Here is a 15,982-nt window from a genome sequence, read left to right on the forward strand (position 1 = left end):
GGAATAAAAATGAACACAAAATATACCAAAATTTGTCAGATGCACCAAAAGTGGTGCTTATTGGAAAATTTATCATTTTATTTGCTTATGACAGAAAGATCAAAATCAGTTATCTAGCCTTCTACATTAACAAGCTAGAAAAAATTACAAATTAAATGCAAAGTAAGTAGAAGAAAGAAAATAAATATAAAAATGGAAATTTTATCTTAAAGAAGAAAAATGGACAATATCATGAATGATAATGGGGACTTTACAGATCCTACAGACATTAAGAGGTTAAGAAAAACATTATAAATAGCTTCATATCAATAAAAACAATAACTTAGAAAGAAGGGATAAATTCCTTGAAAGATACATTTTTAAAACTAACTCAAGAGGAGTTAGAAAACTGAAATAGTCCTGTAGCAGTGAAAGAAATTAAATTTACAATTAATAACTTTTCAACAAATAAAAACCTTCATATCTAGCTTCACGCGTGAATTCTATTAAACACTTAAAGAAGAAAATGGGCTGGGCACAGTGGCTCACACCTGTAATCTCAGCATTTTGGGAAACCAAGGCAGGAGGATCACTTGAGCCTAGGAGTTTGAGGCTGCAGTGAGCTATGTTCACACCACTGTACTCCAGCCTGGGGGACAGAGTGAGACCCTGTCTTTAAAAATAAATAAATAAATAAATAGAATAAAATAATACTAATCATATACATGCTCTTAAAACACTTAGGAGAAAGAAATAATTCCACATTTAGGATATGAGGATAAGCTTATCCTAAAACAAAAACCATCATAAGAAAAGCAGACTACAAACCAATATGTCTCATGAATGTAAATGAAAAAAATCATTAACACGTTAGTAAATTGAACTAAAAATAAATACAGAGAATAACACATCATGACTGAGGATTAACTCAGGAATTTCAAGTGGTTTAACATCTGAAAATCAATCAATGTAACTTATCATATTAATAAAGGAAAAAATTCATATGATCTTTTCAACAATTGCTGAGAAAGAATTCAGAAAAATGCAACACTCATTTATTGATAAAAATATTAAAGAAAGTAGGAAGAGCAGGGACCTTCCATAACATTATAAAGGGCATCTACAAAAAATCTGCAGTTAACATCATACTTAGTGGTGAAAGACAATACTTTTCACCCTAGGTCAGGAATTGGGCAAGGATTTGCATGCTCACCACTTATGGTCTCCATTATTCTGGAGGTCTTCTCCAGCGCAATCATACAAAAAAACAATCAAAGACATACAAGGGATGGAAGAAGTCAAACTGTCTTTATTTAGAGATGTCATGATTGTATATATAGAAAATCCCAAGGAATCTACAAAAAAGCTATGAGAACTGATATGTGAATTTAGAAAGATCTCAGGATAATAATGTACAAAAAAAATCATACTACATTGTGGTAGTTTTCAAATTTCCACAAATTCTTTGGCACCCTTCTCTTTAAAAGGTGGATTCTAATTGCCTTTCCTTGAATGTGGGCTGGTCATAACACCTTGCTTCTAATTAATAGAACCTGGTGGAAGTGAGCGTGTGTGACGTCTGAGGTGAGGTCACAATAGGCATTACTATTTCTGCCTTGTTCCTTTGGATGGCTTCGTCTGGAGGAAGCCAGGGGTCTTGCCATGAAGGACATTCAAGCAGTTCTGAGGAGAGGCCCAAGTGAAGAGGAACCAGTTGCCAGCACCACCCTGTCAGCTATGTTAGTAAGTCGTTTTGGAAGTGCATGCTCCAGTCTCAGTTAAGCTATCAGAGATTTTAGCCCCTCAGTCTTTGAGTCTTCCAGCTGAGGCCCCAGTCACAGTAGAGACAAATTATCCCCACTGTGCCCTATCTAAATTCCTGATCCACAGAAACCATGAGTAACTAAATCATTATTGTTTTTAGCCACTAATGTTTGGAGCAATTTGTTATGTAGCAATGGGTAACCAATAAATACGTATGAGCAACAAACAACTGAAAAAAGAATAAAAAAAATTTTGATTACAATAGCATCAAACATTACTTAGGATTTAACTTACTTAAAGGTATGTAAGACCTAAATACTGAAAACTACATGATATGACTCAAATTAAAGACCTAAATAAACAAATAGATTATATTAGTGGATTGGAAGACTCAATGTTGTTGACAAGTAAATTTTCTCTGGATTGGTTAAAACTATCAGATCTTTGTGCTGAGGTCTTCACACAATTGTATTGGCTGCCATTTCAGTGCCGTCATTTTCTAGTGATTTATCTCTTTGTCTTACCTCCTTGATTATTAATTTGCATTGCCAAAATAAGTAAATGTGTGAGGAGGGCTAATGCAAGGCTTCTCCATTCCTTACTTAGCCTTAGCTGTTACTAGGCAAACAGACCATGTATTCAAAACCCTTCTTGTTAGGGACAGAAACTCCTAGAACAAGGCCATTCAAAGCCACTTTCCTTTGGGTATCCAGTGCCTCAGGCAAGTGTTTTTTTTTTGTTGTTGTTGTTTTGTTGTTGTTTGTTTGTTTTTTTAAAACAGGGCCCCTGCCTATATAAACAATTTGATTAAAAACATATTTAAAAATTCATCAGTACATGTGAGATATGATGATTTATCATTGAAGATTTAGGATGATGGGCAGAGAAAGGCAATCTGTTTTGTCTATTGTCCAATCAGTGCATGTGAAGATTCGTTACAGTATCCAGGTACCATCTCTTTGTATTCTTTATTATTAAATGCATTGTTCTTGGCTAATTTCCTATTTTTTGTTATGAGAAAAAGGTAGCAATACTGTTATTACAAAACCATGACTTTTTGGAACCTGTTTGTTTTGAAACAACACAGATCTCCTTGCCTCTGCAGTTCCCTAACACCATTTTCTTAATGACTTTGCGACATCTACCACGCTACCTGTGAATCCTGGCTTCTAATGACTCAAAAATCCTTATTATGCTTTGTTAATGATGACCACAAATGCAAGCCTTACCCAGAGTGTTAAAAAAATTGTGAATGATAATTTGTTTTATGGTTACTAAAGCTACACTGGGAATTTTACAGTGTAAACATAGATCAACATGTTTTCTGTTGGACTCTTCAGGCTAATTGCTGCCTCCCTAGAATGTAATCTCTTTGTTGTTGTTGTTGTTCTTGAGACGAGGCCTCACTCTGTTCCCCAGGCTGAAGTGCAGTGGTGCTATCTTGGCTCCCTGCAACCTCTGCTTCGTGGGCTCAAGCTGTTCTTCAGCCTCAGCCTCCCAAATAGCTGGGATTACAGGCATGAGCCACCAACACTCGGCTGATTTTTTTGTATTTTTGCAGAGGCGGGCTCTTGCCATGTTGCCCAGGCTGGTCTCAAACTCCTGAGCTCAAGACAATCCGCCCACCTTGGCCTCCTACATTGCTGGGATTACAGGCATGAGCCTGCTTAGCCTGTTTAAATGTTAAGTGCATGTATTTGAAAGTAGGTACATAAAAAGATAAAAGAACAGGCTCAAAGCCCCCGGAAAATTTAAGTAAAGTTTTCATAATTTAAGGCTTCACAATTTAAGTCAAGTCAAGTCTTCATGAGTCAAATCTCTTTTCATGCTGAACCCTCCCCCACCTTCACTCCTCACCCACGGGCACCAGTGGGTAGGATAGGTGAGAAGCCTATAAGTCGAGCTGGAAGAGCTGTCCCAATCACACCAGAAAAATCCATCTGGCTTAAGACTGACCCAAGACAGTAGGAAGTCACATCACCAACTGCAGCAAAAGATTTGCTGCAAAGGCCTGTTTGTGTTGTGGAGCAAGGTTCTCAAAAGGCCTCAGAGGGGCCAGGCCTAGCCCGCCCCAAGGACTGACCGACACATGGTACAGAGCTGCAGGGGTGAGGAGGCCACGACAGGGGCCAGATGTGGAGCTCATAGGTCGAAGTTCGCTTTACCGTCCTCCCCTGCTGCATGCTGAAACCCGAGGGTAAGAGGTGGTTTTCAGTAGCATAGAGCCCTGAACATATGCTCTGACATGAGAGTCACCCCAGGTCATCGTGTGACCACCGTTCTGACAGCTCAGTTATGCACCATCTTGCAAAAAATATATACTGTGAGGGCCAACTAGAGGAACCTGCTTACCAGGACCAGGCCATAGGCTTGAATCCCAGAGCTCCTTAGGGCATCTTGTTGAACCCATGCGTGGGCAGGAATGGAGGAGAAGAGCCCCCAGATAGGGAGTCCACGTGTGTTGCTTTCTGGACTCAGAGAAGCTGACCTGGATGGCTCTGCCACCTTGGTCAGTCTTGGGCACTAGAAGGGGATTTTGAAATTTCCTGGAAAGGAGCTTTCTAAACTAGATGCACAGAGACACAGGTCAAGATACTGCCACCCTGGCCAGTCTCAGGATGCTGGAGGGAGATTTAGGTAATTTTCATGAAGGTAATTCCAAGCTGGGAGGGTGGGGTTCCTGTGCCCAGACCTAAGGGTGGTACTGAGGTTATCAGCACCTGGTATACTTTGGTATACTTTTGACCTTCCCTGGGTATTGCACGTTAGCCTCTTTAGGTGAAATAATTTCCTCAATCTCCACTTTGTATTTTGGAAAAGACTAAAAAAGACCAAGCCTGTTAAACAACTCCATCAAAGAAAAACAAGGAAGCCATCCAGCTTTGTTCTGGACTCAGCAGCTAAGATGGCACGAGCTTCATCGTAAATCATAGTTCTATGTCATGTCTACTGGATGAATCCAATGTGGCTGGTCCCTTAATAAAATAAGTTGTAACATAAATGAGACTGCACATGTTTTCCTGTTTGGTGCTGAGAACAAAGCTGCCCAGTTAGAGAAAATATGAATCCCACTGTTCCATTGGCTCCTGTAAAAATGTTTTGGGGTATATATAAAAGTGTCTGTTGCTCTCTTGGAGATTCAATTGCTCCAAAAAGCTCTACATATTATCTACGATATCTACTTGTGTATCTCATCTGGAAGGATACATATGCAAATGTTAACAGGATTATACGTTTCATAAGAAAATCTTCCATGACCTTCTCCATCACTACCTCTGGGATCCAGGACTGTTAACACTACTGGAAAGTATTGTATTCCACAGAGATTTCAAAGCAGTGCACATAACATCTGAATATTGCATTTAATCACAAAGATGAGGAAGAGGAAGAATACTGGACTGCTCTGTCTCTTGCTGTCCTTAAATGTCAGTGTAATAGAATGTGAAAGAATCAAAGCACAGTCTAACTCAGAGAGAGGAGTCCCCAGTCCCCCTCAATGCTAAAACAACTAAGCAAACTAAGACAAAGATGAAATCAAAGTAGTTTCAAAGAAAGGATCAGGTCACAAGGACAGAGAAATACTGGGTTATGCCCTTGGTCAGAATTCCTGATAGGGACCGGACATGATTGCTCACACCTTAATCCCAGCAATTTAGGAGGCTGAGGCTGGAGGACCATTTCAACCCAGGAGCTTAAGACCAGCCTGGGGAATGTAGCAAGATCCCATCTCCATAAAACATTTTTTAAAAAATTAGTCAGGCATGGTGATGTGTGCCTGTAGTGTCAACTACTTGGGAGGCTGAGGCAAGAGGATCATTTGAGCCCTGAAGGTCAAAGCTGCAGTGGGCTAACATTGTACCGCTACACTCCAGCCTGGGGCAATAGGGTGAGACCCTGACTCTAAAAATAAAAAGGAATTTCTGATAGGAAGAGCAAAATACTCTGACAAAGGTAGATAGATATGACAGGTGGTTGGTATAACCACCCCATAAGTTACGGATATGTAATTAAAGGTCAAACTGGTTACAGTGTATCCAGTTGAACCCTTAGATGTCTGGTGTTTTCCCCTTGACTTTGCTCATAATGTTTCCTGAGGAGGTTGGGGCTAACACATGCTAACACACATGCTTTGTTGGATTCATAGAGTGAGTTTTGTTGTTTTAAATACATAGTTTTATCTTAAGTTGGAGGGTCTGGAAATTCTTGGATGGAGAACAGACAGTGAGAGCTCATCCTTGACTCCTTTCCGTGGGTCATATGTTTGCTACCATTGTTTCCACTTTCTCTTTTCTTTTCTTTTTCTTTTTTTTTTTTTTCAGACGGAGTCTCGCTCTGTCGCCCAGGCTGGAGTGCAGTGGTGTGATCTCCGCTCACTGCAAGCTCCGTCTCCCGGGTTCACGCCATTCTCCCGCCTCAGCCTCCAGAGTAGCTGCGACTACAGGCGCCCGCCACCATGCCCGGCTAATTTTTTGTATTTTTAGTAGAGACGGGGTTTCACTGTGTTAGCCAGGATGGTCTCAATCTCCTGACCTCGTGATCCGCCCACTTTGGCCTCCCAAAGTGTTGGGATTACAGGCGTGAGCCACCGCGCCTGGCCTCCACTTTCTGTTTTCTTAAACCAGTCCTGCTTTATTCATTTACCTCACCTGCCTATTGCATTTAGGCCCAGGAATTTGCAGCCTCTCCTCTACTGGGACTGTCCTCCCGTCCATCTCTACTTTTTCAAATTCTAGCCATCCTTTCAAATTCTAGCCACTTTGAGATAGCCATGTTCATGGTCTACCTCAAAGGTCGTCCTCTCTTTCCCCAACAATCAGATGTGAGTCTCACCTCCTTGGAATGGACAACACTGGTTACACTTCTTTTGTAGCACATACAGTATCCAGTAATATTATTACTCTTATTCATATTACACTTTATATTGTCCTCTTGAGTATAGTGTAAGGTTTATAAACTTACACATTCATTCATCCATTCATTTGGCAATTTATTAAGTACTCGATGCCACACACTAAGGTTAAGTGCTGTGGATAGTGCAGTAAATAAAAGAAACACTACAGGCCCTCAAGGTGGTACCTGAGTGCAGGATCAGCCATGTCTTCATTGCTTCTGCCGCAGAGCCTAGCAAAGAGTCTTGTACTTGATACGTACTCAGTTGGCATTTGTTGAAATAAATTTAGATGTAGCCATTTACATTTACAAAGTGTCTTCTGTTTGGCAATTCTAGTAACCTTGTTTATGTCATTCTATTAAATAAAAGTATTTGAGCTATATTTCTTCAAAAGCCCTCTGAAAATCAGATTGTTTGTTAATATATACTAACCATCAAACATTTCTTCTCCCATTGCAGCTAACACTGAATCACTAAGGCTTTATCCAGGAATAGTACTCAAAGTGCTCAGATGTTCCTTTAAATTCATTTACCTGGGTAACTGCTGAAAGAGAGGCGACTACTGCTGGTGTCTTTATCTATGATGTTGAAGTCCCAGTGTTTATATATCCTGAGCATGGCTGCATACGTGTACCAGCTTGAGTGAGCAAAAAGGATGTTCTCAAATCCAGGAAGAACCTACAGCCAGAATCATAGTGGATTACACAGATGTACATAGCTAACTGACTGCAATTGTCTTAAGTGTAAGAGGCATACAGGGATTGTGCCATTTCAGGTAAGTGTTTATTGCTATACTGATTATTGGAAAATATGGCCAAGGAGTCAAGATTAACCTTTAATGTGGCCCCAAACAGACTCCTCCTTCTAACATTCAAAATGGAAGACTCCAGCTGGGCATGGTGGCTTACGCTCAAAATCCCAGCACTTTGGGAGGCCAAGGCAGGCGGATCACTTGAGGTCAGGAGTTTGAGACCAGCCTGGCCAAAATGGTGAAATCCTGTCTATACCAAAAATACAAGAAAAATTAACCAGGCATGGTGGCACACCCATGTAGTCCCAGCTACTCGGGAAGCTGAGGCAGGAGAATCGCTTGAACCTGGGAGGCAGAGGTTGCAGTGAGGCGAGCTCACACCACTGCACTCCAGCCTGGGCAACAAAGTGAGACTCCGGCTCAAAAACAAAACAAAACAAAAAAACAAAATGGAAGATTCTAGAAGGTGGGAGTGGCAGGTGCATACAGCATGGGAGGAATGGTGGAAGAACAGGTGTAACATCGTGTACTTACAATTCTCTCCATCAAAGTTACTTCCAGTTCTTAACTTCTACCATTGAAGAACTCATGAGCTGATATACAGTTATAGCCAGGGGTGATGAGATGTTGCTATACTTGGGTGCTATATAGAAAAAGTCTGTATGAACCAGAACAAGGCAAAAGGAGCTGCTATGTCTTACCTTGATAAGAGCGGAGCAATGTCCCATGTCCCATCTCTTAAAAACCTTTAGGCTGCCGTTTTTTGTGGGAGAGAGTGAGGGAATCAGATCCAATAGATCTCCAACACTATTCAGGAACTGAATCTGGAACAGGGTCATTGGCTAGGAAAGGACAAAGACTGCACTTAACATCGTTTTGTGACAGACATCATTTCCTGTTTTCCTCTTGTTAGGGACCCATTAAATTATTCCCTTGCAGGCTGTGCATGGTGGCTCACGCCTGTAATCCCAGCACTTTTGGGGGCCAACGCGGGCGGATCTCCTGAGGTGAGGGGTTTGAGACCAGCCTGGCCAACACAGCAAAACCCTGTCTCTACTGAAAATACAAAAATTAGTTGGGCGTGGTGGCGGGCGCCTGTAGTCCCAGCTACTCAGGAGGCTGAGGCAGGAGAATCGCTTGAACCCAGGAGGCGGAGGTTGCAGTGAGCCAAGATCGCACCACAGCACTCCAGCTGGGCAACAGAGTGAGACTGCATCTCAAAAAAAAAAAAAAAAGTTATTTATTTTCAAAGAGTCTCTAATTTAACAGGTATGCTAGATTTTTATTGTAGCTTATAAAATAATTGTTATGGCTTTATAGTTTAAAAGAGCTGTTTTGGCACGTTTTGATAGCCACAGAATTTGGGAGTGGCTCCTTGGAGAGTAAAACAGAGCTTTCTGCACTCTACAGCAGTGCTTCTCAACCTTGGCACTATTGACATTTTGAGCCGGCTAATACTTTCTTTTCAGTCGTTGTGAATTGTGAGATGTTTAGCATCATCCCTGGCCTCTACCCACTAGGTACCAGCAGCAACTTCCCAGTTTTGGCAACCAAAAATATCTCCAAGACTTTGCCAAGTGTCCTCTGGAGAGAAACCACTCTTAGACGAGAACCACTGCTATACAGCAAAAACATTCAACTAAGATGCTTTTGGTTTTGATTGTGTGTTTACTATAAGACTAACTGACCAGCCAGCATTAACTTTGAAGCAATTATCAGATTGTACTTGAACATGAACTTTGTGCAAACTGGAGAGCACTGCTCCAGGAAGATTCAATCTGCTGGAGCAGGTCCGGGTTAGGCATCAACAAATTGGTTTTGGGGTAGAGGTGGTGGGAAGACAAACACAAATGACATTTTAACCAAAAAACTAAAACCAAAGCAAAAATTCAATCCAATTTTTATTTATATAAATATCATCTCTGTTTTGTTTGTTTGAATAAATTATTCATTTATTATTCAAGATTTAAAAAAATTATAACAAAGTTTATAGCAGAAAGTCTCCTCCTTTACCTGTTCTCCATTTTCTCAGGTACTATCATTTCTAGTTAATCATTTTTACTAGTTTTTTTGCATATACTGCCAGAGTTTTTTGATTTTTTTATTTTTCCCTACTGGCACTGTGATCTTGGATCCAGAGTTTTAAAACTGTCTTGTAAATAAAATTTTTAAAAACATACATGGTAGTGTGTCATATGTGCTGTTGTTCACCTTGATTGTTTTTGTCTTAATATCTTTCATTTAATGTTTTAGGGATATTTTTATATTGGATGTAAAAATTGTCCTCACTCTTCTTTTTTTAATTATTATTTATTTATTTATTTATTTTTGAGACAGAGTTTCACTCTAGTTGCCCAGGCTGGAGTGCAATGGCGCGATCTCAGCTCACTGCAACCTCCGCATCCTGAGTTCAAGCAAATCTCCTGCCTTGGCCTCCCAAATAGCTGGGATTACAGGTGCCCGCCACCATGTCCAGCTAATTTTTGTAGTTTTTTGTAGAGATGGGGTTTCACCATGTTGGCTGGGCTGGTCTAGAACTCCTGACCTCAGGTGATCCACCCACCTTGGCCGCCCAAAGTGCTGGGATTGCAGGTGTCAGCCACTGCACCCAGCCTGTCTTCACTCTTCTAAGCAGCATTCCAACGTACGGATGTATTATAATATTTTTAACTAGTCTTTTTTGATGAATTTTCAAGTGGTTTCTAGTCTTTTGATATTGTAAACAATGCCACAATAATTAATCTTAGACGCTTCATTTTGCTTGTGTTTGAGTCTATGTGTAGGATAAATTCCTAGAAGTGATTTAGATTTTAATAGATATTGCCAAATTGTCCTCATACGAATTGTTTAAATTATACTCTTCTGGCCGGGCACAGTGGCTTATGCCTGTAATCCCGGCATTTTGGGAGGCCGAGTCCAGTGAATCACCTGAGGTCAGGAGTTCGAGACCAGCCTGGCTAACATGGTGAAACCCCATCTCTATTAAAAATACAAAAATTAGCCAGGCATGGTGGCGCATGCTTGTAATCCCAGCTACTCAAGGCACGAGAATTGCTGGAGCCCAGGAGGCGGAGGTTGCAGCTGAGATCAATCACTGCCCTCCAGCCTGGGTGATATCGCGAGGCTCTGTCTCTAAATAAATAAATAAATAAATAAATAAAACTCTTCCATCCTCAACAACATATTAAACATTTAGTTTATTTCCAATCTCATAGGTGCAAAACAGTATCCCATTGTAATTGATATTTGCATTTCTTTTGTTATACTGTATAATACATCCATACATTGGAACGCTGCTTAGAAGAGTGAGGACAGATGATATTATACATCTGAAAGAATAAAGATGTATACATACCATTTAAGGAAAAATAAATAAACACTGATGTAGTCAACTCACAGTTTACGAAATGGAACATTAGCAGTGCCTTGGAAGTCTCCAATCTCATCTCTCTCCTTTCCCACCAGCGGTCACCACTATGCTAAATTTTGTATAGCTCATTACCTGCCTCTCTATTACTTATCATCTATATATAATATATTTATCATCTATATATATTTTTAAGATATATTTTTTAAAATCTACCTTTTTTGAATTTGCACAAATACAGTCATATTGTGTGGGCTGGGTGCAATGGCTCATACCTGTAATCCCAGCACTTTGGGAGGTTGAGGCGGATGGATCTTTTGAGGTCAGGAGTTCGAGACTAGCCTGGCCAACATGGTGAAACCTCATCTCTACTAAAAATACAAAAATTAGTTGGGTGTGGTGGCTCAAGTTTGTAGTCCCAGCTACTCGGGAGGATGAGGCAGGAGAATCACCTGAACCCAGGAGGCAGAGGTTGCAATGAGCCAAGATCATGCCACTGCACTCCAGCCTGGGTGAAAAAGCAAGACTCTGACTAAAAAAAAAAAAAGTTAGAGTCTTACTGTATGCATTCTTCTGTAACTCATTCCTTTCACTGGGTATTATTGTTTTGACATTTATCAATATATATGTGTATATACACATATATATACACACATATATACACAGACATGTACATGTATATATGTGTGTATATATATATATATACATATATATACACACACTGGACAAAATAGACAAAAAGTTCAAAGAAAAGCTATGCACTTAATTATATATATATATATATACATACACACACTGGTCAAAATAGGCAAAAAGAGTTATATAATATAAATATTATATATATATATACTGGCAAAGTAGACAAAACATAATAAATGTAACATGTTATATAATATACAGATTATATACATATATACTGGCAAAATAGACCAAAAGACAGTTATATAATATACATTTTTCATTTAGACATATATTATCACGGGAAATAAAATATCCATAATTTTTGGAAGTACATCAAATGGTACATTGGAAGCCTTAGTGATTCAGTAAAGCTTTCCCCCAGAATTAGAATGTATATGTGTTTGTGTGGATATGTGTTTATGTGAATGTTGTGGAGTGTGGGAAACATAGAACTTGTATATTTAAACATCTTGTCTTAATGAGCATGCAGTCTAAAACACTAGTTTTATCAGATTAGCTAAAAACCCAGTACATTCATACTATGCTTTTTAACCTAATCCTGAGCCCAGTATTATGGAAGATTGAAAATACACAGAAACAAGTTGGCTTATTTGTGTTTTGGGCTTGTAATTTTGTAAGTTAGGTACTGCAATATGAGAGCTATGACCGTTCTTTTCCGTAAGGAATTTATACTGTAGTTCTACTTTGACCTGCTTCTAAATTGGAATGTTATTTTAAAGATAACATACAATATTCTTACCATACTCTATAAATTCTGAGAAGCTTGTTTAAAGTCCTACCTTTGTCCCTTCTAATATAGCCCTCTTCTTTGCTCCTACATAGAGGCCATCTATTTGTGCCATCACATAGCCTGTATGTCTCCAAAATGAATCAGTCTTGTATTCTTTGATATTTTTCCGGGTCCACTTATCCTGCTTCCTGGAAGAGAAATTAGATTTGCACCACAGTCTCAATAGTTGCTCATTCAAAGCTAAATCAAAGCAGGCATTGAGAGATTATATACTCAGACACTTATGCTAATGTGACTTAAATTCTAGATCTTGTAACACTCCAGTCACTCAAAGGACTTCAGGGCAAATTCTAACTGATTTTTAATTTCTCCCTAGGGTTATGATTCTTCTTTCACAGCTTCTTCTGTGCTGTATCTAGAACAAAAGCATACGTGTGATAGTGACCTAACTGTGATACGAGACCTAAACATGTCAAGGAGAGACTATCCAAATGCATTTTGTGTAAAACCACAATGTTTCACAAAGTCAATAAAGGTAGGTTGATTCACCTTACTCTTAGTTGTAGAAGTAGTAAAGTTAAACAACGGGACAAAAATCTAAGGACAAGGTGGTTTATATCTGTTTGTATTTCTCTCAGATCATTTGCATAGCTTATGATTCATTCCATTTCAGTTATTAGTAACCGCTTCAATGCCTCTGTCCTAGCATGGTAGCAAAAATGTCATTTTTTAATGGTCCTTTCACTCTTCTTCCAGTTCTCTGAACTTTTATGGGATGATTTGATATAACTTTGCATACTGAAAACTATTTCTGACTTGTCCAGGCTATCACTAGCTCAATCTTAGAATAATGTCATTGCTTCATGGGATCTAGCCCAGTGGTTTTTAACTGAAGCTCTATAGGACTTTAAGCATTTCATGAAGAGGTTGCTTAGAGTGCAGTTTGGAGGGCCAACCCAAGAGCCTTTCTGTTCCCAAATTAATCTCCTGTCATCCCACAAATGTAAACACATTTAAAACTTTAGTCTTAGAAAACTTTATTAAAATGGAAATATTCTCAGAGGGTGTTAAGAGTTATAACTTTAGATATTATTGAAGACCTCAGCTAGGATTAGTAAGCAGGCTCATGAAAAGGAAACACCTTAAAGAGCGAGGAGAGGGGATCCCTGAAAGAAGGAGAAGGGCTTCCATGAGGAAGAGACCCAGGGACTTAACACTGGTACTTTACACTGGTGATGTTCCTCTAACCGTGTTAGCAATTGAGTATGCGATATTCAACTCAACCTTTGAAAGAGCTGAAATTAGAGAGCATGTTGTTTGCAACCACTTTTCATGCCATTACCAAAAAGTGCTATACCCTACTACAAGAATAACTCTAGAGTCCCGCTAAAGAGATTAAAAAGATATTGGCAAAAAATTGCTGCTTGAAATTACAGATTCAGTGCCTGCAACATTTAAAACAATGGAAAGAGAAAAGCTATTATACGTACTCCATAAAATCCTGCACTTTATCCATGATGGAAGGTTTCATGATCAGCTGTGGGTAGAGGTTTGTGTAGTGGTCATTCATGTGTCTGAAATGATACATGAAAATTATTACATTTATATTTTTCTTCTTGGATTTCTCCATCACAGTAAATTATTCAATCATTTGGCTAACTAGGATGTCCCTTATTACAAACTCTGCCTACTATCTTTTTTTTCCTTAATAAATGCACAGTTTCAAATTGGGAAATATTTACAACATATAGAAAAGGATAGAATATTGAAAACACCCCAAGTATTCACCGCTCAACTTTATTAAGTTATTATATTTTGCCATATTTGCCACATATATTTAAAAAATCAAACAAAAAATTTGAGTCGAAGCCTCTGTGTGCACTTCCTGATGCTAATTGTTTTCTCCCAAGAGGTAATAACTTCAGTCTTGAATCTGATTATTCCCATGCATGTTTTTATGCAATTACTACATATACATTTAACCATAAATAATGTATAGAATTATTTATCATGTTCGCAACACACTATAAAAAAGATCATACTGGCTGGGCACGGTGGCTCATGCCTGTAATCCCAGCACTTTGGGAGGCTGAGGCAGGCGGATCACAAGGTCAGGAGATCGAGACCATCCTGGCTAACACGGTGAAACCCCATCTGTACTAAAAATGGAAAAAATTAGCCAGGCGTGGTGGCGGGCGCCTGTAGTCCCAGCTACTCGGGAGGCTGAGGCAGGAGAATGGCATGAACCTGGGAGGCAGAGCTTGCAGCGATTCTTTATTTTAAAACTTAAAAAAATTAAAAATGTCTCATATGGTGTACAGTTAATATTTTTAATTGATTAAAATAATCCACATATTTACTGGGATTTTAACATTCTTGGATTTATTTCTATGATCTTTTCTGTTTTCCATTTACTATCCCTTTATTTGTCCCCTCTTTCATGTTTTCTTTGTTTAGATAATACTTTTGTTATTTTCTTTTCAGTTTTGCTGATTTAAAACCTATAGAATGTATTTTTATTCTTAATATTAAAAAGATATAACTAATATTTTCTTATAAAGTCTAAATGAGTTTTATATTTCTCTCTTCCTCCAAACATAAAGCATATTTTAGCAAATTTTAACTACCCATTGACATCCTCCATCATGTTATTGTTCAAAGATTTAGTTTTACCTTTTTAATTAAAAATTTTGATTTAAAAATTATTTTCTTAGGCCGAGCACGATGGTTCACGCCTGTAATCCCAGCATTTTGGGAGGCTGAGGTGGGCAGATCACGAGGTCAGGAGTTTGAGAACAGCCTGGCCAACATGGTGAAACCCCGTCTCTACTAAAAATACACACACACAAAAATTAGCTGGGCCTGGAGGCGGGCACCTGTAATCCCAGCTACTCGGGAAGCTGAGGCAGGAGAATCGCTTAAACCTGGGAGGTGGAGGTTGCAGTGAGCCAAGATCATGCCATTGCATTCCAGCCTGGGCAATAGAGCAAGACTCCATCTCAGGAAAAAAAATAAAAATTATTTTCTTTTTAACCTTTACAATTAAATTGTATTAATTTTTTGTTTCTTGTATTAACGATTGTTCCTTATATACCACACCTTCCCTCCTATTATACTTGCTAAAGTATATCCTCTAACAGTTTAATAGACGTCTTTGGGTGGTAAACTGTTTTAATTTATGTATCTGAACATATTCTTATTTTGCCCCTACTCTTGGATAATTTAAATGGTTATAACATTCTAGTAAGATATTTCTCCTCAATACTTTTAAGATAATATCTTGGTATCTTCTGACACTATTGCTGATGATCAGCAATATGCTTCCTACTGAAATTCCTTTGTAGTTAATGTCTTTCCTTTCTAATAGCTTTTAAGATTGTTCCCTTTATCTTCAATTGTCTGCAGTCTCATCTGCTGCATTATAGCAATTTAAAAGGCTGTGTCTTCCAACTAAGGACTTGTGTTTTTTTGAAACGGAGTCTTGCTCTGTCACCCAGGCTGGAGGGCTGCGGTGCGATCTTGGTTCACTGCCTCCCAAGTTCAAGGAATTCTCCTGCCTCAGCCTCCCGAGTAGCTGGGACTACTGGCGTTTGCCACCATGCCTGGCTAATTTTTGTATTTTTAGTAGAGATGGGGTTTTGCCATATTGGCCAGGCTGATCTTGAACTCCTGACCTCAGGTGATCCACCCACCTCAGCCTCCCAAAGTACTGGGATTATAGGAGTGAGCCACTGCACTGGGCCCGTTTTTTCCATTTTGATAAATTCTCAGCAATTACCTTGTCAATTATTGCTTATC

General features: G+C 39.1%; 1 protein-coding gene across 2 annotated transcripts in view; it reads right to left on the bottom strand.

The window, feature by feature from the left end:
- PLBD1 (phospholipase B domain containing 1) overlaps window positions 1-15,982 on the bottom strand; it is a 64,182-nt gene that overhangs the window by 24,915 nt on the left and 23,285 nt on the right. For both annotated transcript variants that reach the window (XM_003816509.6, XM_055095430.1), the window contains 4 exons: window positions 13,675-13,758; window positions 12,234-12,372; window positions 8,087-8,227; window positions 7,168-7,312 (listed from right to left, as the gene is read on the bottom strand). In XM_003816509.6, coding sequence (XP_003816557.1) covers window positions 7,168-7,312; window positions 8,087-8,227; window positions 12,234-12,372; window positions 13,675-13,758 — 509 coding nt within the window. The remainder of the gene's footprint in view (window positions 1-7,167; window positions 7,313-8,086; window positions 8,228-12,233; window positions 12,373-13,674; window positions 13,759-15,982) is intronic.

The sequence above is a fragment of the Pan paniscus genome, chromosome 10 (assembly GCF_029289425.2).
Source record: "Pan paniscus chromosome 10, NHGRI_mPanPan1-v2.0_pri, whole genome shotgun sequence".
NCBI lineage: Eukaryota > Metazoa > Chordata > Mammalia > Primates > Hominidae > Pan > Pan paniscus.